This window comes from Phallusia mammillata, chromosome 4, assembly GCF_965637545.1.
Source record: "Phallusia mammillata chromosome 4, kaPhaMamm4.hap1.1, whole genome shotgun sequence".
Lineage (NCBI taxonomy): Eukaryota > Metazoa > Chordata > Ascidiacea > Phlebobranchia > Ascidiidae > Phallusia > Phallusia mammillata.
Window position 1 is genome coordinate 4,505,963 of NC_137255.1, and position 25,612 is coordinate 4,531,574.

A 25,612-nucleotide genomic window follows, 5' to 3' on the forward strand; every position below is an offset into this window, starting at 1 on the left:
GTGGCACAAGATCGTGAAAAGGTTGGAAACCCCTGGTATAGTCAATGCATGAAAAATGAAACGTTTGCATAAAGCAGGTCATATTGCTGTGTGCCTAATGTAGATTAACTAACTTTTAATTTGCCAGTCACCTTGTAAACATGGAAATATAAAATGAACTGTCTGAACTTAAAATGTATGCTACATGTTTTAATCTTCAATGCATTGGCAAAAATGATCCTATATCTTTAAAATTGTCATAGGTTTATATTCGAATAATTATGTGAAATGTAAGACTCATGTTTTATCTGTTACAGATAAGCTAAAGGTTTAATACAAATTCAATGATTTTTCTTTTTGATTTTCTTGTGAAATTGTTCATACAACTGTCCTAATTAGACCAGACGACGGAGAAAGCACTTCATAAATATATTACCATACTATGCATTTCTCCAGCTTGTACTTGCAATTTTTTTGATAACAGTACAATTGTGGAGGTGCAGCATGCATTTGTAATTTTTGCAGTATGAGCTTCAATGTTTTTGACACTTTTTTCACTTTAAAACTTAAACTTTTTATGCAGGCTTTATGACATTCTTTAAACATAACATAAGCGCCACTAGAGAAACATGCATTAATGTTTATATTAATTATGGATACATGTAGTGCACTTAACTTGTAGCTTTTCACAAAACAGTATATTTTAATAAAATGGACAATATTGTTACAATAATTTTGCAACCAAGTTAAATTTTTTTGACAAATTATCAACACACAAACAGACACATAATTCAATGATACTTTTGTTTGTTTTGTGGCAGTTTCAAGGTTTATTCTGTATTTCTTAAACATGGCCACATTTAAATAAATATATACAAAATTAGCTTTCAATGACATGCATGTTTTTTTCGTACTGACACTCATTTTATTGGGCTGCCTTCTCTTAGATTCACTTTACTGTATTGGAGGTTTTGATGGCAGCAATCAATTATCCTCATGTGAACATTATAATGTGAGGAGTGATGTATGGCATGAGATTGCACCTCTCAATCAAGCAAGAGATGATTTGGCATGTGTTGTATTAGATGGAAATATCTATGCAATAGGTAAATATTTAGGTTAAATACACTACCTTAAACACAATAACATGTATTTCAACATTTTTTCCCACCTGTTTTTAATCTAGGATTATACATTTTCATACAATTGTTTTTCAAGCAGTTTTTCAATGAAAAAAATTGCATTTATTGAACAAATGAATATTAGTAAGACTTCTGGGAATAATATACTAGTTTGCAGTTTAAATTCCACATTAAGTAAATTTGATAACAAATCATGTCAAATAACACATATTGACTTACAGCAGATGGGATCTGTAAACAAATATTGACATATTTTTGTGCAAGTAATTGACAAACTGTGATGTTACAAACATACTTAAATACTAATTTGTTTCTTTTTTAACTATTAGCATATACTTTTGCGTTTATGTCTGGCAGGAGGCTGGAATGGTAATCAGCATCTAAACACAGTTGAAAAATATGATCCAAAATTAAACAAATGGCAAATGGTTGCATCACTTAATACTGCACGTTATGGTTTATCTGCCTGTGTCACTGGAAAGAAAATTTATGTTATTGGCGGGTAAGTTACTTAATGCTTATGCAAACTATATGTTATAAAATTAAAATAAAATAAAAAAAATTGACATGGGTTAGAAATGTGATAGTGTCATTTTTCATTTACTATGCAACATGATAATTGATGTCATAGTTTTTTTTGCAACACTGTTTTTATGTTTTGAATCTAATGCCATACTGATTTATACTAAATGAGAACATGTTATGGCAAACAAAACGTATATTGGTATGCTACAAATTACTAACATAAATCTGCTTTTGCAGTTGGGATGGACAAAACAACTTAAAATCAGTTGAAGTTTATGACCCAACTTCAGATGTTTGGACAATTGCATTTGAAACTGAGAAACCAGTTTATGCCGCAACAGCTGTTGCAATTTGAACATTAAGTTGATTTTGGTGATTCACTGTAATTTTTTAGCCAAATAAACTTGATAAAAATCTGAGTATTTAAGCATCAAACAAGTCTTCCAACAGAAAAACGTTTGTAATACAATAAGTTTTGTTTTTAATTCTCAATGCTGTAAAAAGCATTGATGTCATGATTGTTTTCACAAAAACTTTTTCTGTAATTTTGTTACTGATTTTGTAATTTTAGGTATTTTATGCACTTACTGACAGTCCTTAAATGCAGTAGCCTCACTAAAGATTTTACAGCATGATCCATACTTTCCATACAACGATCTAAAAACTGGGATAAATATTTACATCTAAGAAACACTTTACACTTTGTACTATTTTCTATACCGTGGCAAATATTTGTTTGCCTTCCACAAGGCTGTAATTTTGTAGATGCTAAAAACACATGTTAGTTTGTTCGTCTGGTTTCCTTTTTGTTTTTATTTAAAATTATATGTATACATGTATTTCTACCCTTGGTCTTGAGATTCCACCAGATCAACAGCAACGCTTTTGTGTGAAATTTGTTTAATCTTTTTGTCACCTTTTACTTTATTCCGCTGACAATGGTATGCAATATTGTGTTTTTTTTGAAAATGATTAGTAGTTATGTGCATCGATGAATATTTCTTCAAAAATTAAACATCCAGCCAATTTGTACCAGAAATCATATTTTTAACAGAACATACGTATTTGTGGTTGCAAGCTGTTTTTTGTTTCGACAAGCTGTAAATACAAATCAAAATTTCTAAACTAAAGTTGACAAGAGAAATTACCCCAAAAGATGGAGAATCAATGCAACTCACAAGTTTAAAAAATGATTTCCGTGACGAAACTTTGCTTTCGCGTGTGGGGATTTCCCATGTAAATGAGAACAGGGCACAAGGAGAAAGTAACTTCAAAACATTTCCGCATAAAACTGACACTGCAGTAGTGTAAGACATGGCGGTTTAATGCCAGATTTCTTTTATTTTTAAGGGCAATGCTAAATAATGTTTGAAAAGTTAGATTGCCTTATAAGGGTCGCAGTTAACTATTATACTTAATGTCCAATTCGTTTTACTAATGTTGGTATTGCTGTCCAACACAATAAAGCGTTTACCTAAAATGACCCAAACTCACTTTTTTGTAACCTTGTATTGAGTTCTAACATTGTGCAGCTAATTGTTCCATATTCTTTCTTTCACCTAGAAAAAGAAAAGATTCAAAATTTAAGAACAAACAAAGTACTTGATCACAAATCAAATGTAGTGTTGAAAACTTTTCTGCACAAGAAATGCAAAGAGCATTTAAAATACATTTTTATGAATCAGATAAAATGCTTCTTTTGTAATGTTGCTTTTTTTGCAATATCATAGTATGTTTATAAAATATAACATTATGCCTTAGGTTTTGTATTGGTTGTAACTCCATTCACTAAACATGGCATCAATCATTGATGGTGTTATGAAACACCAAGCTTGGTTGGGCCAACTTCTTGATGAGTAAGTTTTAAATTTCAATTCATGAAAAGAATAAAGTTCAAATAACTGAAACTCCATCAGTTTAAAGGAAATATAACGGCCCAAATAGACTTTAAAATTGACATGCTTTATTGATCAACTGTTTCAGGAAATCCTAAGGAGTATTTAGGCATCAAGCAAGTCTATCAACTGTAAAATGTTCATAATGTGAACAGTTTTTAATTTCTTTATGTTGTATATAGCATTGATGTCATGATTGTTTTGCCAAAAACTTTTTCCTGTATTTTTTACTGATTTTAAGTTTTTAGTTATTTTTTGCGCTTACTGATAGGATGCATTTAAGTGTAGCGGTGTCACTGAAGATTTGACAGCATGATCCATACTTTAACTGTCTGAAAACTCGGATAAATATCCTAATATTTTGCTTCAATGATATTTTTGCGTCATTTTACACTTTGTACTCTTTTCTATACTGTGGATAATATTTGTTTGCAATCTTAAAGACTGTAATGTTGTAGATGCTAAAACACATGTTAATGTGTGCATCTTGTTTTATATTATTTTTGTTTGAAACCGTCCTTCCACTCACAATAATATGCCAAATGGCATTTTTGCTGTTTTTTGTAATAGTGATTAGTCAGGTTATATGCACCGATGAATATTGCTTCAAAATTTAAAACCAAAACCTATTTGTAAACGATAGTATCTTTTGTTTCAAAGTTATAGAGCTCTTCTGGCAAATACTGGCACATTGGCAGGAGAGCTCTATAAACTTGATATTATGCCTGGGAAATACAAAAAAATTGAAACTAAATTGACAATCAAAATAAACAAAAAGGTAGAGGACTAAAACAAATCAAAGGTTTCAAAGATGATTTTTATGGCGAAACCTTAATTTCGCGTTTGGCGATTTCCCATGTAAATAAGAACGTTTGTAATGTGAAAAAAGAAAGTAACCAGGTAATAGTTCCGCAAAGAGTAACACTGCGGTAGAGCAAATTGCGCTAGTTTCATGCAACTTTTTTGGTTGATAAAGGGTAATGCTAAATGGTGCTTGAAAAGTTCGATTACCACATATAGTTATCAGCCTACAAACGTAACTTTATGCTTGTTGGTGTTACTGTCCCCTGGTAACCTCATTGTGTACGAAGTTGTTTGTGTTTTCTCAGACCGCGCTGGTTCTGCAAAAGCGCATTCATTGGGCAGTTGTTAAGCTGGACAATAGTTTTTAGAAAGCATTATTACCCACATGTTGAGCGTTGGTAAACAGTATATGAATTGCTGATGTCACATTTAGATATATATATAATTATATTCAGTAAGTTAGGCAGAGCATTGTTTTCTACATTCTACTTTCATTTGTATTCTGTTTTACTGCATTGAACTGATGTTCATGGGTCGTTCTGAGTAAAATCAACCAAACTTCTGGAGCTTTTAATATCCAATTCTGAACACAAAAAGGTGTTGGGCATTCATCTTACAGTAACCATGGCACCCATTAATGACAGTGTGATGAGACATCAAGCTTGGCTGGGACAACTACTTAATGAGTAAGTTTTTGTTGCAAATTTCGATTTTGAAAACTGTTTAAAAAAAATTTGAAAAATGTCTACATTCTAATCATTGATGTAGTGACAGAAATGCACCAGATTCAACTTGTGATTTAATACTGGAGTCAAATAAAACACAATTCAAAGTTCATAAAAGTGTGTTGATGCTTGTTTCAAACTATTTCAGAAGAATGTTTACTATTGAGGTAATTTTTAGTTTTGCAAGTTTTAGTTTTAAAATTGTGGCTTGTGGACTTTTGAATACATGGAAAATTTATTTTTACATTTACTGACTTTGCAATTCTGAATTAGTTCTCTAATGCTTCCCACTAATTATGTGTGCCCCGTTTCCTAAAGGGGACACATCTTGATTTCACTCGTTTTTTTCTTCGGTGAAGTTTTTCCATGGACTTTTGGCAATCTTAACTGGGATTGGATGAAATATGCACAGATGGTAGATATAGTTATGTAGATTTTGGTTCTTTGACTCAATAACCCCAATATTTGACCCTCTAGCCCAAAATTGTAAAACGTTTTTTCACAAACAAAAGGCTTCTGTGGTGTAATAGTGTAATAAACGCAACCGAACATATGGTACTAATGTGTAACATTTTCTTACATTGCTTTGTGTTGGGGGTGTTGACAGCCCTATGATGTCACAAGTATTAATGGTTGTATGGTAAAAAATTTAAACAATTAGGACCAAATTTTACAGGACCGTTAATTGGGTCATTGCGGTTTGTTATTGTTCTAGTTCATGAGTGGAACCCCTTCAGTTACCCCACTAGACCCCTAAAAAATAAAAGATTCAATTTGGACAGTTTGTAGAGTGTGCCATTTAGGTGTCGATTATTTTGTTTGACCTGTAGCCAAAACACTTGCACCACTAGTCCCCCTAAAATGGGTAAATGTTTTAAACAATCTCTAAATTAAATGAAATTTTGACAGTTTCTAGAGTGTGCCATTTGTAGGTGTATGTTGTTGTGTTTTAGTCTGTAGCCCCAACATTTACCCCACTAGCTCCCTATAAAGGGTGAATTATTTAAACAATGTACAGTTGACCTTAAAAGATCACTGTTTTTGACCTTAAAACACCAAACCTTCTCATAGTTATTTCTTGAAATGCATTATTTACAACTTTGCATATGTTGGTACCTATGAGTTTCTGCTTGCTGAAACAACTAATGTGGATGATATGGAACTCATTATATAATAAGCCCATTCTATTCAGACTAAAAGCAAGTTTAATTTGCAGATAGTTTTCTATTGTAAGCTTAGCATAAGCAATTAAATGGGAAATGGTTTATTAATTAATTAAAGACAACCATGAGGGATTTTGTTGGCAATAAAACTGTGTGTATGATTAACAGGATTTAATCAAAATCATTGATAATTGTGATAAATGTAATGTTGTTATTGAAGTTTTTCTGTTGCAGATGAAAGAAAAATATGAAACAGTTGTTAAAATGCAAAAGATTCCACATCAGCGACTTGCCAATATTATTGTGTTTATTTATTCTGGTATGATTGAAATTACTGAGGAAAATATGTTTGATGTTTTAGATGATGCAGAATACACTGAAATTAAAGGTTTATATTTGTATGCTGCTTTCTTGAAGTGCAGAAGTCTGTTCTCAAACAAAATATTATTTAGTTCTCAAAGCAAAGTGCAGTACTTTTCTTCTCAATGTCATATCTGCTGACAATTGCTTGAAACTTCGAGCTTATGCTCAGCGATACAATCTGGATGATTTACTTAGTAAAACTAACCAATCAATTATGAAAAATTTTGAAGCTGTTGTACAACATGAAGATTTTAAACAACTTGATTTTGATGATGTGTCTTCTATTATTACACAGAGAAACAAAGTAGGTTTACATTGTAAATTTGTTTTACGAGAAAAGAATGTGTGTGTAAGTTAAAAAATCTTTGTCTACGCATTTATTCAATTGACAAATGAATGTTTTGCTGTCAAAATCTATTGTTTAAAAAAACTTTATATGCAAAGCAGTTTTGCACACAAGTTTGTACATTGATATCTTACTGTACTAGTGGTCAATGTAATTAAGTCAGGACCTCGTTTATTATCACATCCAGTTGGTTACATTTTTATTTTTGTCCGTGTGCAGATACAGAATCATGAGGAAGCTATTTTTACTGGTATTGTGCGATGGGTTCATCACAACCCTCTTCAACGTGAAGATTTTTTTGTTAATCTTTTCTCACAACTTGATGTTTCATTGATGTCTGTTAGTTTTTTGCCTAACATTTTAAAAGAGGTATGCATAAATTGATATGTCTACTGGATTTTATTTTCCTAATTATTTAGCCCAGTGCTTCCTACCTTTTTTAGTCTTGACTTTGCATACGTCTTGCAGTAAACACAGTGGAAAAAACATACAAGTAAAAAGCATATGCATCAAGTAGGCAGCGACTAGATGGGGGGAGGATCGTGGCATTCAAAGCTTACTGGCAATATAACAATGAATGCAAAAAGTTTGACATGTAATTAAAATTTATTTACATTATAGCAAACAATTTTAACCAGTTTTTATTTACACATAGACATTCATTAAATAGTTAATTTTTATACAGAACATGGTGAAGAACAACCTGGTTTGTTTAAACCTTTTTGCTGAAGCTTCATTAAAGATGAACCAATGTTTAGGTAATTGCTACTCCCTAACCCCATTATAGTAATGGTTTCCCAACTTTTAACGAGTATTTAGGAAAAATTGTTTTTTTTACACCACTAATTAAAACTGCTTATTTTATCACATAGTAGTACAAGTTCCAATGGCTCGCAGATAATAATGTTTTTATAGTATACTGCTGGGCCATGGCTCACAGTTTGAAATCAATCTTACCCGGACAATCATTAAAAAGTTTTGGACCTTTTAGCTGCCGCTTTGTAGAATGTAATGACTAAATATTGCATGTTATATAACTCAAAAAGTTTCACTCAACTTTTTGAGCTATTTTTTCCCCTTTATAGCACAAAGAAATAAACATGCTATGGCCATTATTGTAAAGTTTTATGATTGTGACTCACAAGATAGTGTCTTGCATTGTGGAAAATCAAGACAGAATCAAACCATTGTGTTAGGAGGTGGGGTTTAACTGGTCTATTGGATGTTCTTTGTTGCCAGTGATTTTATAAGTGCCCTATAAGTGACAGTATATTTTGCTTCATTATGTGTGGGAGGACAATGGGACAGAATTCGAATTTGGAAAGAAAATAAAAGTGACTATTCCAGTGTTTCTTAATCATGAGTTCATGAGAGTTTATGTCTTTACCCAACTTACACATGCTTCTTTTTATATACTGTTTTATTGTTTTACATTTCAATGAAGTTGTGAATTGTATGAAGGAAAAAGTCTAGCACCTAAAAACATTGAGAGACACTGGCCTAGTGAAATACCCAACCACTTTCACCAAACATCACGCACTTAACAGAAATGTGAACGCATAAACTGTAAAGTAAAATATTGTGAATAGTATTTACTGAAATAAAAACATTCATGTTTAATGTTTATTACTTGCTCTGCGATTTTTTTTACAGACAACAATGAACCAAGTGAAGTTGTTGTAATTGGTGGAGATACAACAGAACAAGATTGTGTCATATACGATGTCAACTCCCAACAAAAAAGACAGTTTCCAGTAAGATTGTTTGTTGTTGTCAGTATCTCAAGTTAATAGAACAAACAAATTGTAAAGTTACTTTCATTAGCTTTTCTTTCAAAAATCCTGACAGGTTGCATACATGGTGCATTTATTTAACAGAAACTGATTGTCGGCGTTTGTGGAGCATCATCAGTCATTGTTGACAGAAAAGTTTATGTTATAGGAGGAGGTGAAACCTATGACAGTGAAAATCCTATCAAAACTTGTGAAATGCTTGACATAAACAAACCAACAAAATGGATCGGTCTGCCAAATTTGTTGGAAGCTCGCATGTTTTGTGGATCAGGAATATTGCAAGGTTTGATTTATCTGTAACACATGTTAGGTTTATATGGTACATAAATTGCATATCATTACACACATAATATTTTACATACAGCCGAGGATGGCAGCACAGTACGGTAAAATAGTATGGTACCGTATGCAGCAAAATTAATCAGACAGTATGGTACGTACGCATGTTACGCAAATATAGCTAAAATATGGGTACGGTATGACGGTACGCTCCTTTACCAGAGCGAATCAACTCAATATGTTGGTCACTGCGATGCATACCAAACTGTACTGCCATCCTTGCGTACAGCCAGGAAATTTGCCGAGGACTTAACTGTTTAGCTCTTAATCCCGTTTTGATTTATTAATTATTTTTATAATTTGGTGCTTTAGGTCAGTTTTTAATGGCATTTTTTTTAGAAAAACAGTTTTAACCAATACCTATTCACCAGTATGTACTTACACCACTAAACATCTTTCTACATGACTGTATGGCCATAGGTTTGAAACCCTGTTTTAGACACCTCTGTTCATAATATTATTTTATATTTTACCATAACTCATAACATTATGCAATAAATGTATAGTAATCCAATTACGATTTTTGCAGATAATATTCTGTGCAGCTAAAGGTTACAAATTTGAAAACATTAATTACTTGCACAAGCATTTTGTCATGTTATTTTATCTCAGATTACATTTATGTTGCTGGAGGTTTGGGTGAAGATAATGAAAATCTGTCAAGTTGTGAGAAATTTGACATCCACAGCCACTCATGGACAAAAATAAGGGATATGCAATACAAACGATCTGAACATGGAACTGTTGTTTATAAAAGTGCGTTCACAGTAAACACTCATTATTGATATAATTAAAGGAATTATTAATCAAACATAATTTGTAATCAAAACAATTTAGTTTTTTTTTCAGACTAATTCAATATGGTATTAGTTTTATTCGGTAAATAGTATTTTTCATATTTATACTTATGGCATACAGTTTGTAATTAATTTGGAAAAATCCAAAATCAAATTGTTTGTGAATTGATTTGCGTTTTTTTCTAGATTCACTTTATTGTATAGGAGGTCAGGGTTATGACTTTGATTTAACAAATACATGTGAATGTTATAACATGCCAAGTGATGAATGGAAAGAAATTGCTCCACTCAATCAGGCAAGGGATGGCTTGGCTGCTGTTGTATTGAATAGGAACATATATGCTATTGGTAAATCTTCTTAACTGACATGTTATTTCCATTATAGTTTTAAACTTTAAAACAGAGAGCATTGTTCTGGTAGTTCTGAAATATTTTGTCATGAAGTGTCATTTCTTAAGTTTTTTGTTAAGTTACCTTTCTCTTCAACAGGAGGTTATAATAAAACTTCTGTGTCAACGGTTGAAAAATACTTGATAGAGGAAAATAGGTGGGAAAAAATTTCATCACTTCAAAATGCACGCTACTATCACTCTGCTCGTGTGGTTGGAAATAAAATCTATGTTTTTGGAGGGTAAGATTTGCTTAAAGGTCAGACTGTTTATTGGTAAAAGGTAAAAAGAAAGCTTTCATTTGCATAGTGTACAGAAATAAAAATTAATGTTTTAAAATACAAACAAGTACATCCGGCAAAAAAAATTTTTGGGGCATACCAATTAAAAAAAGGTGCCTATTGCTACAAAATATACTTTTTAGGAGCAAACAAAACAATGTGTTATTTAAGTATTCTATTTTTTTATTCTTTAAGTCTATATTGTTTCAAGTAAATTCTTTTTTAAATGAGAAGTATTTGTCTGTGAATATCTATCATCTTTGGTATTAAAAAAATTCAATTTTCTTCAGTGAGGATGGTAAAAGACCCCTAAATTCTGTAGAAGTTTATGATCCAGCTTCAAATGTTTGGGCAATTGCTTTTGAAACTGAACATCAAATCCTTGCTGCATCTTCTGTCAATTTGTTTGGGATTTTAATTGAGTTTTCCAACCTCATAATTGATTATGTTTTAAACTTTAAGACATCAACTATCATGTGGGTTAAATGATATTTTTTGCAAATCAACACCTAATAACATAGTATTGTTTATATCTGTGTATGAATAGTAGAAACAAAATATTTTGGTTTGAAACAGTTTTTTGTGCATAAGTCATGTGCTAAAATAACAATTTACATTGTTTTAGGTACCTTTTTTGAAAATGAACTTTATTTTAAATTGGCATGACACAATTAACCTAAATTTAGGTAAACTACTGGTGAAAGACAAATTGTTGTTGTTCCAAAACTTGTGTCCAGAAGTGCCTAAAAATTGTGTATTCTGCAATAGTTTTTCTTTTTCTTAATTGTACCACATAAACAACATGTGCAATTGTATTTTGTGTTGGCGTTGTAATCTGATTTATGTGTTGGATTTAGATATTAGTTTTGTGATAATGAAATTTGTTGGTTTTTGTGGTTAAGATTGTTTAAAGCTGTGTGAACTGTTTATACTTGTCTGTCTCTGATAAATAATATGGAAATAACTGATGATGATGTTGCAAAACATCAAATGTGGCTTGCACAACAGATAAATAAGTGAGTGAAATAAACATTTTATAAGTTAGTCAATGACAAAATGATAACTCATTTTTGTAATAGGGTTATAATGTGGTCCAAGATTAAGTCAATGTTACATTCCTGTTTCGTTGGTAGGAAATATTTCGTTGGTATTTACAAAATGTTTTATCTTGCACTGCAGAAATCGAACTGGAGATAAGACAGCATGTGATTTGACACTTGTATCAGAGGAACATGAGTTTCAAGTTCACAAAGCTGTGATGATGGTAGTTTCAAAATATTTTGAGAAGATGTTTACCATTGAGGTGCAATTTATTATGATTTTGTGCATTTCTGTGAAAATCGCATTTAATTGTCAATGCTAAAAGGCAGATGAATGACAGAAAAATATAGTTAATTATGTGTCCTGCTCGTCTTAATTCTAGTCTTGTTTTTTATACTGAAGATTTGTCCATGCACTTTTGGCATGAAATCTTTGAAGGATGGAGATAAAACTTTTAAAGCTGGTAGATATTTTCGTTTAGATGTGTCATCTGTTTTGTTTTACTCAATAGCTCCAGTGGATATCCTGTTATCCCCCAAACAGTAAACATTTTTCATGATACCATGCACCACAAGCGATGTGGTGTAACAGTCTTATAAAGGCAACCAATCATATGTTACTTCTGTTTGCAATGTACTTGCATTATATGGGATTGGATGAAGTTATACGTCTGAATTGGATGAAGTTTTGGCAGTTTATAAAATGCACCAGTTTGAGATGTCGATTTAATGTGTTTTATCAAGTAGCCCCACCAATGCCCCTAAAATGGGGATAAAAATTGAACAATGTCCAAATTGAATGTCCATTTTTAGTTGTTGATTGTTCAGTTTTACCAACCAGCCGGACATTTGTCCCATTTAAAGTACTAAACTTTATCACAGTTATCTCTTAAAATGCATTATTTACAACTTTGCGTGTGTGGGGACCAATGAGTTTCAGCTTGCTAAAACAATGTAAGGTTATGAAAACGTTGGCTATTATGGGACCAATTATAAAAATGAATACAGGGAATATAGAAAATTCAGCATATAAACCACTAAATCGGTTGCTGTATTTTATTTGTTTTATGAAAGCAAATGTATTTCACTTTTGTAAGCATCATCAGTGTCTGAAGACACTATAAAAACGGGATAAAGCCAATAAATGAAAGCAAAAATACAAAATGCCCACACCAAGTGCAAGAAACTATTCCTTTGCCTTGCATGACTGCAATAGCAGACCGGCGAGTATGGCAGTGATAACGAGGTAAAGATAAGGATGCTTTTATTTAGTGCTTATATATATATATATATATATAATACGTATGTTTTAATATAGATTAACGTATATGTGCTTCTTGTTAGTTATCAGTTAATCAATGATGGTCATGAATCCCAAACCCATCATTTGTAAACAAAACTCTATGGTTTTGCTAATTGCTTATAAACCAGATCACAAGTTATATTTTTGACTTTTTTTAATAAGCTTTTCACAATTTGTGCAGATGAAAGAAAAATATTCTGACAGAGTGGAAATAAAACAGATTCCACACAAACGCCTGGAAAATATCATTGAGTTTATCTACTGTGGCAGTATTCATATCACTGAAGAAAATGTGAGAAATGTTATGGATGATGCAGAGTATCTTGAAATACAAGGTTCTACCCAAAATTTAGGTCGAATTTGATCATGTCAAACCTTTTTTTTTTTGCAGCTTTGAAAACAGCTTGCATGACTTTTTATCTTAAAGTTGTTTCTGCTGAAAATGTTTTGAGATTTCGTGAGGATGCAAAAAGATACAGTCTCAGTGATGTTCAAGCCAAAATGAATGAAGTGATTGCTCAAAAATTTACAAAAGTTACACAACGTGAGGATTTTCTGCAGTTGGATTTCGATAATGTGACTGATGTCATCAAACAGAGAACCACAAAATGTGATGTATGTTTTTTAGTTTTGTATCTGTTCCTAAATTTAGTTTACAAAGGATTGATATGCAGTTAAATGCTTGTTGCCTTTGAAAGATATGTTCATAAACAAGAATATTGAGTGTAACTGTGTCAACATTATTTGTTTCTTCCTGTGAAACTTTAAACACAACTTTTGACGTCAGTTTTGTGCATCACTACCTGAAGTAATAAACTCTTGATTAAAACCTTAGCAATTAATATCTACAACATTTTTTTATAATTTTAGGTACAAATGTAAAATAAATTATTTGGTTGATTGCAAAATGTTTTAATTTTAGTAAAACTGTTTTTGTGTACCTAGGAATCAGAAGCAGCTGCTTTTACTGGAATTGTGGCTTGGGTAAAGTATGACTTATGTCAACGCGAGAAATTATTTACAAATCTTTTCTCGAATCTTGATTTAATCACAATAGCCCCTGAGTTCTTGGGAAAAGTTTACAAAGAAGTAAGAGCACACAAAAATTCAGCATTGGGTTATCTTATTCTAACAACTGTTATTTTTGACAGAGTTTGGTGAATGACAGTTTGTTGTGTGTCAACATTCTTGTTGAAACCATGTTTACACGACATTACCCAGCTTCATTGGGTAAGTGCAAGTTTTCAAAAGCTTTTTCTTGTGTAAATTAAAAACAGATAGATTTACATTGTCGCAGGTGATTTTGTTGTGATTGGTGGTGAAGGGACAGATAGTGTATGTGCTGTATACAGTATCGCTAAAGGAAATCCCATCTATCTGCCAGTAAGCTATTTTGTGGTTATTCTAAAACAAGTACTGTTTGTTTTTGAACTTCAAAGTAACACATGGTAATTGTTTGCTATTGTTTTATGTTTATATGATTTATTTTATTTAATTCAGTAGAATGCGCTATCATTTAATTTTTTAACAGTTTCTACTCCAGTCCATTTTAGTTAGTAGCTGTAAGTGTTTATGGCATTTGTGTGTAAATTTAAAGTTTTAATGATACGCTGACACAGAAACTAAACACCAGTCGAATCGGTGCAACATCAGTAAGATGTGAATACAGAATTTTTGTTATTGGTGGTTCTAAAACCCCTGATGATAAAAATCTCATCAGCAGTTGTGAAATGTTTGATTTAACTGATCAAAAACAATGGAATACAATGGCTTCCATGTCCAAAGCTCGTAAATATTGTGGATCTGCATATTTAGATGGTAAGTTATATCAAATGCTGTTGATTTCAAATGTTATTTCATAGCACAATGTTTTGTTAGGTTTGTACCATGTCTCTTAAACATAATTGGTAGAGGGCATGTGAACAACATTGCAGACTGGCCAAAAAAACATGAAATTAAAATTCAGCATGAAAATGCCCTAGTAAATATTTTATCTTGCTCATATTCCCATTTCACCTGTTTAGACCCATTTACACTAGACCAGTGGTTCTCAACCTTTTTTGCTATGCGACCCCCTTCAGAGATTTTCTAACACAACGCGACCCCTTTATACACGCACACAAGAAGTTTAACTACCAGAATGTGTTGATTGTGTTCATCACACATTTGCAATCTAACGTGGCTCCGATAGTTCGGCGTTTTGCTGTACTCAAGAAAACCCTTAAAATTGTGTTTGTGGCTCATTTTCACTAACCATTTCACTATTTCGTGTTTTTTATGTTAAGAAAAGCCAAAAACTGCAATTATAGAAGTATAGGCTACAATCGCAAATATTGTTGCACCCGTGACAATCAGGCGGCAGTCCGAGAACTGAAAATTGCCCTTTGTCGTTCACGGGATTCGAACCCAGGATACTCCCGGGGAAGAAACCCGATCAGGTTTTGTACATGGGTCAGGCGCGCCAGGCCATTCGGCCAAGTTTCCTGTTGCGCCCGTTCTAGGTCAAACAATCGTGTGAGTTACTATGCTAAACAGAAGTCACAGCGAAAGTTTTTATGCTACTGATAAAATCATTCCGAGTTGAGTTGCGTCTTCGCGACCCCCTCAAAAGTGCTTGGCGACCCCTTTGGGGGTCGCGACCCCCAGGTTGAGAAACACTGCACTAGACTTAACCTTATTTGCAACCCCTTCTGTTTACACTGCGATTTTTTGTGCAGAATCTTTTACACAGTGATAACACAAAGCATTTTGCACAGGTTTGAGCTTCTTAAAATGCCGAAAAATGTGTTGTAAGCAAGCGCCTACTTATTTTTATGAGCCACAAGCATCACAAAGAAACCGAATAAACAAAGAAGGGTTTAGTGTAAAAACAAAATTTTTTAGATAAAAGCAAAACATGTTTTCTTGCAAAATTCTTGCGGTTTTATGTTGTTAACTGTGATTTCCAATTTTGCTGGTTAGCATTGAAAGTTTGTGAGTTCTTTATGGTTATAAAAATGGTTTAAACTACTTTTAATTTACATGCATGGCCAGTTATGACCATTAGTGTGATATTTAAGGTTAACATTCTTTTTAGGTTACATTTATGTCACTGGAGGTTTTAACGGAAAAAGCCTTTTAACTTGTGAAAAGTTTGATGTCAACCACAATAAGTGGATGAAAGTACAGGATATGGTACATAAAAGATATGGCCATGGATGTGTAATGTGTAATGGTAGGTGAACAATTTTATTTGGTTAAAAACATCTGTTTACAAAACTTTAGGAAAAATACCCTTTCAACCGTAATTTTCTTTCACAATTAATATTGTTTGTGTTCTTTATATTACTTGATAATCGTGCCTTTATTTTATTTGAAAAGTATGTTTACCAGTTTGTGTTAGGTTTTGATGACAATGAGTATGTTTGCCAGTTTGTGAAAGATAAGATAGCATTAAAGGTTGTACTGGGGTAATATGTTTCAGGTTACATTTATTGCATTGGAGGTTATGATGACAATGAGGACTTGAAATCATGTGAACGTTATGATTTAAAAGAAGAAAAATGGAATGAGATTGCTTCACTTAATGTTGCAAGATGTTATTTGGCAAGCATTGTTTTGGATGGGATGATATATGCTATAGGTATGAACAAAACCTAACAGCTATGTGACTGTGCACACTAAACAATTGTAATTGTAAAGGAGGAATTGGTGCTGATGACCTTTGTTCTGTTGAAAGATATCAGCCAAAAACAAACAAGTGGGAGAATATAGCTTCTCTTCAAACTGCGCGATACCATTTATCAGCATGTGTTGTAGAAAGCAAGATACTAGCTATTGGAGGGTAATAATTATATATGGATTAATTTTGATTATATATTGGATTCAGTGATCTGAGACTGAGGTTACTGAAAAGCTAAACAATAAATCTTAATTAATACTTGAAAATTTGCATGAATGGATGATATTTTGTATTTGTCATTACAATTGCAAACTATTAAAAATACATACTATAAAACAATTTACATCATCCCTTAATCATGGCAAATGAAACATGACACGAGTAACATATGAAATGGTAACTGACTGTTCCAAACGCTGTTACAAAACCAGTTTATTAGGATAGCAATTGGCCTGATTGACCTGTTTTTCCAAATGATTTGTTTATTGTACACTTGAAAAAAGCATACCATGTCTCTGCAGGGAACATATAAACAAGGTTTCCACAATTGAAGTTTATAATCCAACCTTGGATGTGTGGGAAGCTTCTTTTGAAACCAAGGATTCTGCTGTCAAAGCAACTGTTGTTGCAATTTAAGGTTTATCCATGCAAACTAATATGAAGCCTTTTACATTACTCATTTCATGTTTAGAGTATCTTTAGCACATATTTTTGAATAACTTTGCCTATTGTTTGTGTGATTATAGTGTTTTTCTTATAAATCAGTATATGAACATTGGCCACTATCATGCAAACAACAAATAATGTAAATCTTCATTATTACATATGTTTACACTCAAAACAGAACTGTGTTATTACATACAAAAACTATGTTTTTTATCAGTTTTTATTTTTTGTTATTTTAACAATGTAGTTTTATGTAGGTATTTTCTTTTTTCATTTTTCTGTGATGAACATTCAGCCTATTTCTGTGATGAACATTCTGTTTTTTTATTCTTTGTGCAAATTGTTCTGTTGATTTCAATTGTTGAACTTCAAGTACTTGTTTGTGTGCTTCCACATCAAGCTCAATTCCACACTGACCTGAAGGTGGCCATTATGTGGAACTACATCGTTCAACATTTTATGCTTTGTTTTTTCAAAAAACATTTGTATATTTCACTTGTATTTAATGAACCGAAGTTCTTCTTGTCTGCGTGTAATTGTATCTAGCTGCATAAATCATATAAAATGTATTCATTCAGTTGTGCCACATTTTATGGTCAGTCGTTATATGCATGATTAGACTTATAATTCATTAACTTGTAATCAGCAGCTTTTATAGAAAATGAAGAGCCAGCAAGTAAAAATGAGTATGAATGCATAAAAATGCGGTAAGATTGAATTTTTTCGACATGCATAAATAAGTGCAATAGTCCTGCGGAAAAGTTTTGACTATGATTTGGAGAGAGTCGTCTGAAAACGACAAGAAATTCATCACAGTATGTCAGACCCATTAAAGGCGCCATAGTGAATCAGTCGGTCACCAAGCAATCGCCACCATGTGGTAAGGCGTAGGCTAAATTTGACCTGCGGTGGGATTCGAACCCATGACATAAGTCTTTCCGGGACTCGCGCTCTACCAACTGAGCAACTGATGCTCAGTGGAGAATCCGCCGAAAGTTGTATCACAAGCACCGTTGCCTGCCTCGTATGCTGCACATGTCAGCTTCGTAGTGGGGGATCGCCAGATTAACCAGTATCAGTTAAGATTAACATAAGTTCATAACTGGGATGAGCTCTGGAGCGTCTTTTTATAAATTTTAAAATCTGTTGTTTTCAGAAATCTCTAAATATTTTGTTTTGTGTCACGTCACGGTTGAATAACCTTGTTGGCGACTTTGCGCAGATTGTTCAGAAGTTAAGGCGCGAGCCGCCGCGAGGCGAAGTTTCAAGTTGCTGGAAGATCGGGTAATGGCTCATTTTAAAGGTATGGATGTAAAGAATAAAATTTCTAAATTTTAATAAACTGAAAAGAAAATTCAGTGTGAAAAACCACTAAATCTGTCGCTATGTTTTATTTGTTTTATCAAAACAAATGCATTTCGCTATAAAAAGCATCATCAGTGTCTAAAAACAAAATAAAAAGCGGGATAAAAGCAAAAAATACAAAAAACGCACACACCCAGACCAACCACAAAAAGCCTATCCTCTGTCTTACAGGACTGCAAATGCAGACCGGCAGGTATGGCGCTGATTAAAACCACGAAAAAAGGCGAGGAAAAGATAAGGGCGCAAAACGAAAAAACAAACACGATTGTAGCAACAAAGCGATTGCAGTCAACGAACCGCAGGAAGGACCATAGCTTGAACATTTATTGTGGCGCCCATTAAAATTAGCCATTTGTTTTCACAAACGTCCAAATTTTCAGTCCGAGGTTCCTCTACAAAAACCACATTATAGCATTGTGCAATACCTAACTTTTTTTGGAAAAGTCGGAAATGTTTATTGTGGTAGTGCTGAAGAAGGGCCGCGCGGTCACCCCCTACACTTATGTCGGACGTCCGCCAAACAGCTCGATGTGAATTCCATCGGGTCGAAAACTTATTTTTAGTTTGGCCGACATATTGTTCTTCACACGCCAAACACGTGGCAACATATATTCCGTAGTTACGACACGAAAGTTGCTGACGTAAGTGGAACAGTCTTTGTTGTGACCGCAAGTCAGTCACCGGAAAAACCATTGATTTGGATTTGCCGTGGTGACCGCACAGGGCGCATTTGCCACAAGGATAAGATCCTGTTTTATGATGTGCTGTTTCGTGCGCTAATATTTTGTAACGCATCAAGGCAGCGGCGATGGTGAAGGGTCGCTTGTAGACTACACACGGTCTTTCGTGGATGAATATTGCCGTGACACGCGAGACTATCTCATGCAATTGGACCACTGGAAAACGGCGCATGATTCACAAATGCGCCCTAATCGACCTCTTTTTCTGGTTACAGCAGACGTCACAAAAATGTATGCAAATCTGCGCCGCGATATTGTCGCAGAGGCTTTGCTGGACGCTACGGCTACACAATCAACACTATCTGCAAACGCTTGCCAATCGCTGATAAAGCTGGTGATGTACTGCCTAAAAAATGTAATAACTCAGTACCAACAAGCATTTTTTCAGCAGGCAGAAGGAATTGTCACAGGAGACAACCACTCGGTTTCAGTGGCAAATATTACAGCCCATTACATCATCAAACAAGAAGTGCGTGCTGTGGGTAAAACAGAACTATTTCGCCGATATATTGACGACATAGTTTAGCTGTCGTATGGAAAGACCCGCACGTTGGCTGTGGAACGCGCCTTAAGGGATAGGTTTGCACGAAATCACCTCGAAATAACCTTCCGCGGCATCTCCACTAACAAAGATGGCGCTCGGCTGGAGTTTCTTGATGTATTGCACATCATAGACAAAACCTCGCGGGGTGGTTTTTACACCACCAACTATGTAAAACCTACGGCAAAAGGGAGATTATTCCTCAACGGCACGTCCCACCATCCACCTTGGATTTTTAGAGGCATCGTGTTTGGGGAGTGCATTCGTCTCCGCCGACTTAATGAAATGCATGACCGACACAGGTCCAGCCTCTGCGACCTTGAGGCAAAATGTCGACGCTCCAGTTTTCCGTTTAAAGTGTATTCCGCCATACTTACTGCAGCAGCCAAATGGAAGGAACGTTTTGCCCCCCCAACTTCCAGACACCGGAGCGAAAAAAGAATTGTTTGGGCGACCTCCTTCACCAACATTCTACGACTGACTGACCGGGAAAGGCAGTTGAAGCCATCAGCGTGTGTAGTCTACAAGCGACCCTTCACCATCGCCGCTGCCTTGATGCGTTACAAAATATTAGCGCACGAAACAGCACATCATAAAACAGGATCTTATCCTTGTGGCAAATGCGCCCTGTGCGGTCACCACGGCAAATCCAAATCAATGGTTTTTCCGGTGACTGACTTGCGGTCACAACAAAGACTGTTCCACTTACGTCAGCAACTTTCGTGTCGTAACTACGGAATATATGTTGCCACGTGTTTGGCGTGTGAAGAACAATATGTCGGCCAAACTAAAAATAAGTTTTCGACCCGATGGAATTCACATCGAGCTGTTTGGCGGACGTCCGACATAAGTGTAGGGGGTGATCGCGCGGCCCTTCTTCAGCACTACCACAATAAACATTTCCGACTTTTCCAAAAAAAGTTAGGTATTGCACAATGCTATAATGTGGTTTTTGTAGAGGAACCTCGGACTGAAAATTTGGACGTTTGTGAAAACAAATGGCTAATTTTAATGGGCGCCACAATAAATGTTCAAGCTATGGTCCTTCCTGCGGTTCGTTGACTGCAATCGCTTTGTTGCTACAATCGTGTTTGTTTTTTCGTTTTGCGCCCTTATCTTTTCCTCGCCTTTTTTCGTGGTTTTAATCAGCGCCATACCTGCCGGTCTGCATTTGCAGTCCTGTAAGACAGAGGATAGGCTTTTTGTGGTTGGTCTGGGTGTGTGCGTTTTTTGTATTTTTTGCTTTTATCCCGCTTTTTATTTTGTTTTTAGACACTGATGATGCTTTTTATAGCGAAATGCATTTGTTTTGATAAAACAAATAAAACATAGCGACAGATTTAGTGGTTTTTCACACTGAATTTTCTTTATCTGATTTTAATGACCCTGAATCGTCGCGGTCGTTTTACTTGAAAGGAGATTTCAATAATAAGAAAAGAATTACTACGTTTCAATGAACTGCGTTAAATTTTAGGGCCAGCGCACATCGGATATTGTTGGGGGTGAATATGGCATATTGTTATTAATATTTCGACTTGACTCCCCGTTGCTAGATCATTGTGTTTGGGCTTATTTTGAAGCATGTGTTTAGGAGAAGACTCTGCAAGACATTTGATGCAGTACCCCTGACGTTATGATGTTCATATTGATGAACATTAATTTTAACATGCGCAGAATAATAACTGAAAAATATTTTTTCTTGACTTAAGACAGTTTGCTGGGGTAATGTCACTTTTTGTTGAGTGGTGCAAAGCACTTATATAGTTATGATAAAATGATTGAAAACTATAATAGAGACAGGAAGCTTCTCTACTATTTTAAAAAAGCTGAATTGCAAACTTGCAAAAGTTTGTACTGTCTATACAGAATTTAGATGAGGGGGAACAAAATCAAACAGGACAGAAATTAACCAGCTGTATCTGTATATTCTTTTTTGATGCACCTTGTTAGATAAACAATAACCATATCCTAGTTACCCTTAGTCAGAACAAAGTACGATTTGTTGGTAAAACTTATTCAAACATTGTTATTGAGCATATAATTAGTTTAGCATTTATGTCCAATCATCTTTTGAAGAATTTAAAAATGTGTTGTATTTGACAACATTAATAAACAATTAATTTTATTGTAACTAAATAACATGTCTGTTTTTCAGATCACCATCCAGGTAATACCATAGGGCATTTATACATTGATGTTGATCAAAATTTGAAAGTTTGTAATCAACAAACAATAACTGTGGACATAAATATTTGGATCAATAGAAACCTCGAAGATGTCTGTAGTACTATCAATAAAGACATCATTTTTTGGAAATTTGGAATTAACGTTTTTGCAACAACAAAAAAAATTGAACAAAATTTTGAATTTAATTTTAAATGTAACAGGTGGACACTCCTAACCAACAAAATTCAACACATAAAACAAAAAAATGGTTTCAAATTTGTAAGTTTTTAGGTATATCGGGTATAGCTAACTTTCGGAAATGACTGGGAGCAATATCGTCCCGTTTAATTGACCAATAGCAGTTACCAGGACCACATTATTTAGACACGTTTCGTTTTACTGATATCCTGTTGGAACCTTTCAGCTTAATTCTCATCATTTATATCCCCTATGTTTTAAGGGAAGTGTAGCTTTATACTCATTTGCGTACCGAATTTTTCAGATTGCTTAATAACCTAGTTATGTACTCTTTCTAATAATTTTAGTCCCTTTCTACTGTTTTTGTCCATTACTGCAATATTCCAGTCAACATTAGGTAAGTGGAGCCCATTGCTTGTCCTAAACCCTTAAAGCCACATCGAAGTGTGCAAGATATGTACATTTGATACAGATCTTTTTTTTTCTTTTTAGTTGTGTTGTATGGGTATTCACCAGTAATGTAGCATAAAACATCTTGGTAATTAATGCAACACCTTATAGATGACCTAGCTGCTATTAATTTTAGTTTTACCACCTTGCTTTACTGGTCTGAAAATCACTCCATAAAACATGTATAGTTTAAAGTTACCGCTAGCCCGCACCAACCATTTTTAGACAGAGCATAAGCATAGAATGCATATTCATGCTATGAAACTGACTGCACTGTAGAAAATTAATGTGTATAATGTAACAAAACTTTAACAAACACATAAAAGCATGATTTTAAAGTCATTGAATCAATATGGTAATAAATTTTGATTTTGTAAATAACTTAAAAAGTTGATCTGATTGAAGAAAACCGTAATGATTTTTGAAATCAGCATCCCAAAATTAGTCAATATCAGTTTTAACATTAAAGACACCAAAAATTGTGTTGGCCAGTGTAATCACTAAATAAAATCGTAAAAGTTATTTTTTAACCTTATGCTAATTTTTCTGGCTTAGTGGTTTTTGGGTCATCTAGTTTTAATTCAGTTGTGCAAAGTTTTTTTCCAGTGTTTTTCTTTGTTTTGTTCGGTTCTTTTTTTACATTATAAAACTGGTCTACTTTAGTTGTTGTCAAGATTAATGATTGCTCAGTCAAAAATAATATAAGAATTGGATTCGATATTCTAGATTCGCATCAATTATTCTAGAATACCCAATTATTCTACTTTGAACATCCCTAGTCATAGGTTTATTTCAATAGACAGTGTTAAATGTAAGACACATGTTTTATTTGTTACAGCCACCTTTCTAGTTTAAGTTGTACATACAAAATTTTGTGCAGGCTTCATGAAAATTTTACATTCTTCAAAGGTAACATAAGAGTCACTAGTGAATAGTGTATTCATGTTTATGTTAATTATGGACACATGTGCACTTAACTTATAGCTTTCCACAGAACAGTATGAATTAATTAAATGGACAATATTGTAGAAATAATTTTGTAACCACATTGAATTTTTTGACAAATTATAAACACACCAACAGGCATAAAATATACTGAGATTGCTGATACTTTTGTTTGTTTTGTGGTGGTTTCAAGGTTAATTCTGTATTTCCTAAACATGTTGCACATTTAGCTTAATACACCCAAAAATAGCTTTCTGTGATGTGCATGTTTTTTCATACCAACACTCTTTATATTGGTCTCTCTTCTCTTAGATTCACTTTACTGCATTGGAGGGTGGGATGGCACCAATCTATTATCTTCATGTGAATGTTATGATGTGAGGAGTGATGTATGGAATGAGATTCCACCTCTCAGTCAAGTAAGGAGTGGTTTGGCATGTGTTGTATTGGATGGAAACATCTATGCAATAGGTAAATATTTGGGTTGAATAGACAACCATAAACGCAATGACATGTCTTTTACGACTGTGTCCAATCTGTTTTTAATCTAAGTTTATACTTTTTTATAGAATTGTTTTTAAAGCTGTTTCCGCTGAAAATGTGTGCATGTATTTGAAATAAATATCCTTAACACCTTGGGAAAAATGTGATTTTATCCATTTAATTGCAACTTGGAGTAAATTTGATATCATGTTAAATAACACAAAATCAACCTCTATTAGATGGGAACTGTAAATAAATATTGGTAAATATATATATATATGTATATATATATATATATATATGTGCAAGTTAATGTCTTACTGTGATGTTTCAAAGACACTTTATATTTGTTTTGTTTTTTAACTATTAGCATTGTTTGTTCAATTTTTTTCATTTGTGTTTCACAGAAGGCTCAAATGGTAATCAGCAATTAAACACAGTTCAAAAATATTATCCAAAAACAAATAAATGGCAAATGGTTGCATCACTTAATATTGTACGTTTCTTGCAATCTGCTTGTGTGGTTGGAAACAAAATATATGTTATTGGCTGGTAAGTTACTTTAATGCTCATGCAGACTATAAGGTATAATTTAAAATCAAAAGAAATCATTTTTGAAATGGGTCACAAATGTGATAGTGTCAGTTACAGATTTGTCAGTTTCATTTCCTACATAACATGGTAGTTTTCTTGTAAACCTTTTTTTTTCATAAAATATAATACCATATTGATTTGTATGAAATGAAAACATGATAATATTGCAAACATAAGTATATTGGTATGTTACAAATGACTAACCTAATAATTTTCACAGTTGGGATGGCAAAAACAACTTGAAATCAGTTGAAGTTCATGACCCAACTTCAGATGTTTGGACAATTGCATTTGAAACTGAGAAACCAGTTTATGCTGCAACAGCTGTTGCAATTTAAACATTAAGTTGATTTGTGGTTTTGAGTGGAAAATATAATCTTTTATCCAAATGAACTCCATACAAATTTGAGTATTTAAGCATCAAGCATCAACTGTATATGTTAAAATACAAAAGTTTTTAATTTCTTTATACTGTACATAGCAAAACTTTTTTCATAATTTTGTTTCAGATTTTAGATTTTTAGTTGTTTTGTGCACTTACTGATAGTATGCCATTAAATGAAGTCCTGGAGATTTTACAGCATGATCCGTACTTCGATAATCAAAAAACTGGAATAAATAGTCTAATATTTTGCTACAATGATATTTTTGCATCCAAGAATCATTTTGCACTTTGTACTGTTTTCTATACTATTGCTCATATTTGTTTGCAATCCACAAGACTGTAATTTTGTCCTTGCTAAAATCACATGTTTATGCATCTGGTTTTCTTTTATTTTTGTTTACAAATATATGTATACATGTGTTTCTACCATGGCGCCCTCTATTACAGGCCTGGACATCGGTCACGCTTGACTCAAAACTGGAGGCAGATGGTTTTGAATCAGTTTTTAGCGATAGTCTCTGTAGTCTGAACTCT

The 25,612-nt window shown here is 33.5% G+C and overlaps 4 protein-coding genes and 1 pseudogene across 6 annotated transcripts in view; all 5 read left to right on the top strand.

Annotated features, from left to right (window-relative positions):
* The window catches only part of LOC145222323 (uncharacterized), a 44,535-nt gene extending 41,764 nt beyond the window's left edge, over positions 1-2,771 (top strand). Inside the window, exons 21-22 of the mRNA XM_080088419.1 lie at positions 1,479-1,623; positions 1,884-2,771. Of these exons, the coding sequence (XP_079944545.1) occupies positions 1,479-1,623; positions 1,884-2,001 (263 nt within the window). The 3' untranslated portion in view covers positions 2,002-2,771. The remainder of the gene's footprint in view (positions 1-1,478; positions 1,624-1,883) is intronic.
* A 69-nt stretch (positions 2,772-2,840) lies between these two features.
* Positions 2,841-11,323, top strand: LOC145222333 (kelch-like protein 28). The gene is made up of 12 exons (XM_080088438.1): positions 2,841-5,031; positions 5,114-5,237; positions 6,468-6,621; positions 6,686-6,900; positions 7,162-7,311; positions 7,628-7,700; positions 8,596-8,696; positions 8,820-9,018; positions 9,687-9,830; positions 10,058-10,219; positions 10,361-10,502; positions 10,832-11,323. The coding sequence occupies exons 1-12, from the start codon at positions 4,970-4,972 to the stop codon at positions 11,028-11,030; spliced, it is 1,725 nt and encodes a 574-aa protein (XP_079944564.1). The 5' UTR covers positions 2,841-4,969; the 3' UTR covers positions 11,031-11,323.
* Positions 11,324-11,418: 95 nt separating this feature from the next.
* Positions 11,419-17,788, top strand: LOC145222328 (kelch-like protein 2). 3 transcript variants are annotated; one of them, XM_080088429.1, is made up of 13 exons: positions 11,419-11,557; positions 11,721-11,844; positions 13,066-13,219; positions 13,276-13,499; positions 13,830-13,973; positions 14,036-14,114; positions 14,182-14,267; positions 14,504-14,702; positions 15,961-16,098; positions 16,348-16,506; positions 16,566-16,707; positions 17,067-17,182; positions 17,469-17,788. In XM_080088429.1, exons 1-12 carry the CDS (start codon positions 11,496-11,498, stop codon positions 17,179-17,181), a joined length of 1,626 nt encoding a protein of 541 aa, XP_079944555.1. In that variant the 5' UTR covers positions 11,419-11,495; the 3' UTR covers position 17,182; positions 17,469-17,788. The 3 variants fall into 3 exon arrangements, with proteins under 3 accessions (XP_079944555.1, XP_079944556.1, XP_079944557.1); XM_080088430.1 differs by lacking the exons at positions 15,961-16,098; positions 17,469-17,788 and having other exon boundaries at positions 17,067-17,462; XM_080088431.1 differs by lacking the exons at positions 11,419-11,557; positions 11,721-11,844; positions 17,469-17,788 and adding an exon at positions 12,648-12,827 and having other exon boundaries at positions 17,067-17,462.
* A 710-nt stretch (positions 17,789-18,498) lies between these two features.
* Positions 18,499-21,196, top strand: LOC145222535 (uncharacterized; annotated as a pseudogene).
* A 435-nt stretch (positions 21,197-21,631) lies between these two features.
* On the top strand, positions 21,632-25,504 carry LOC145222536 (uncharacterized). Its single transcript, XM_080088678.1, has 5 exons — positions 21,632-21,704; positions 22,013-22,024; positions 23,929-24,087; positions 24,507-24,651; positions 24,914-25,504. Exons 1-5 carry the CDS (start codon positions 21,632-21,634, stop codon positions 25,029-25,031), a joined length of 507 nt encoding a protein of 168 aa, XP_079944804.1. The 3' UTR covers positions 25,032-25,504.
* Positions 25,505-25,612: the final 108 nt, after the last annotated feature.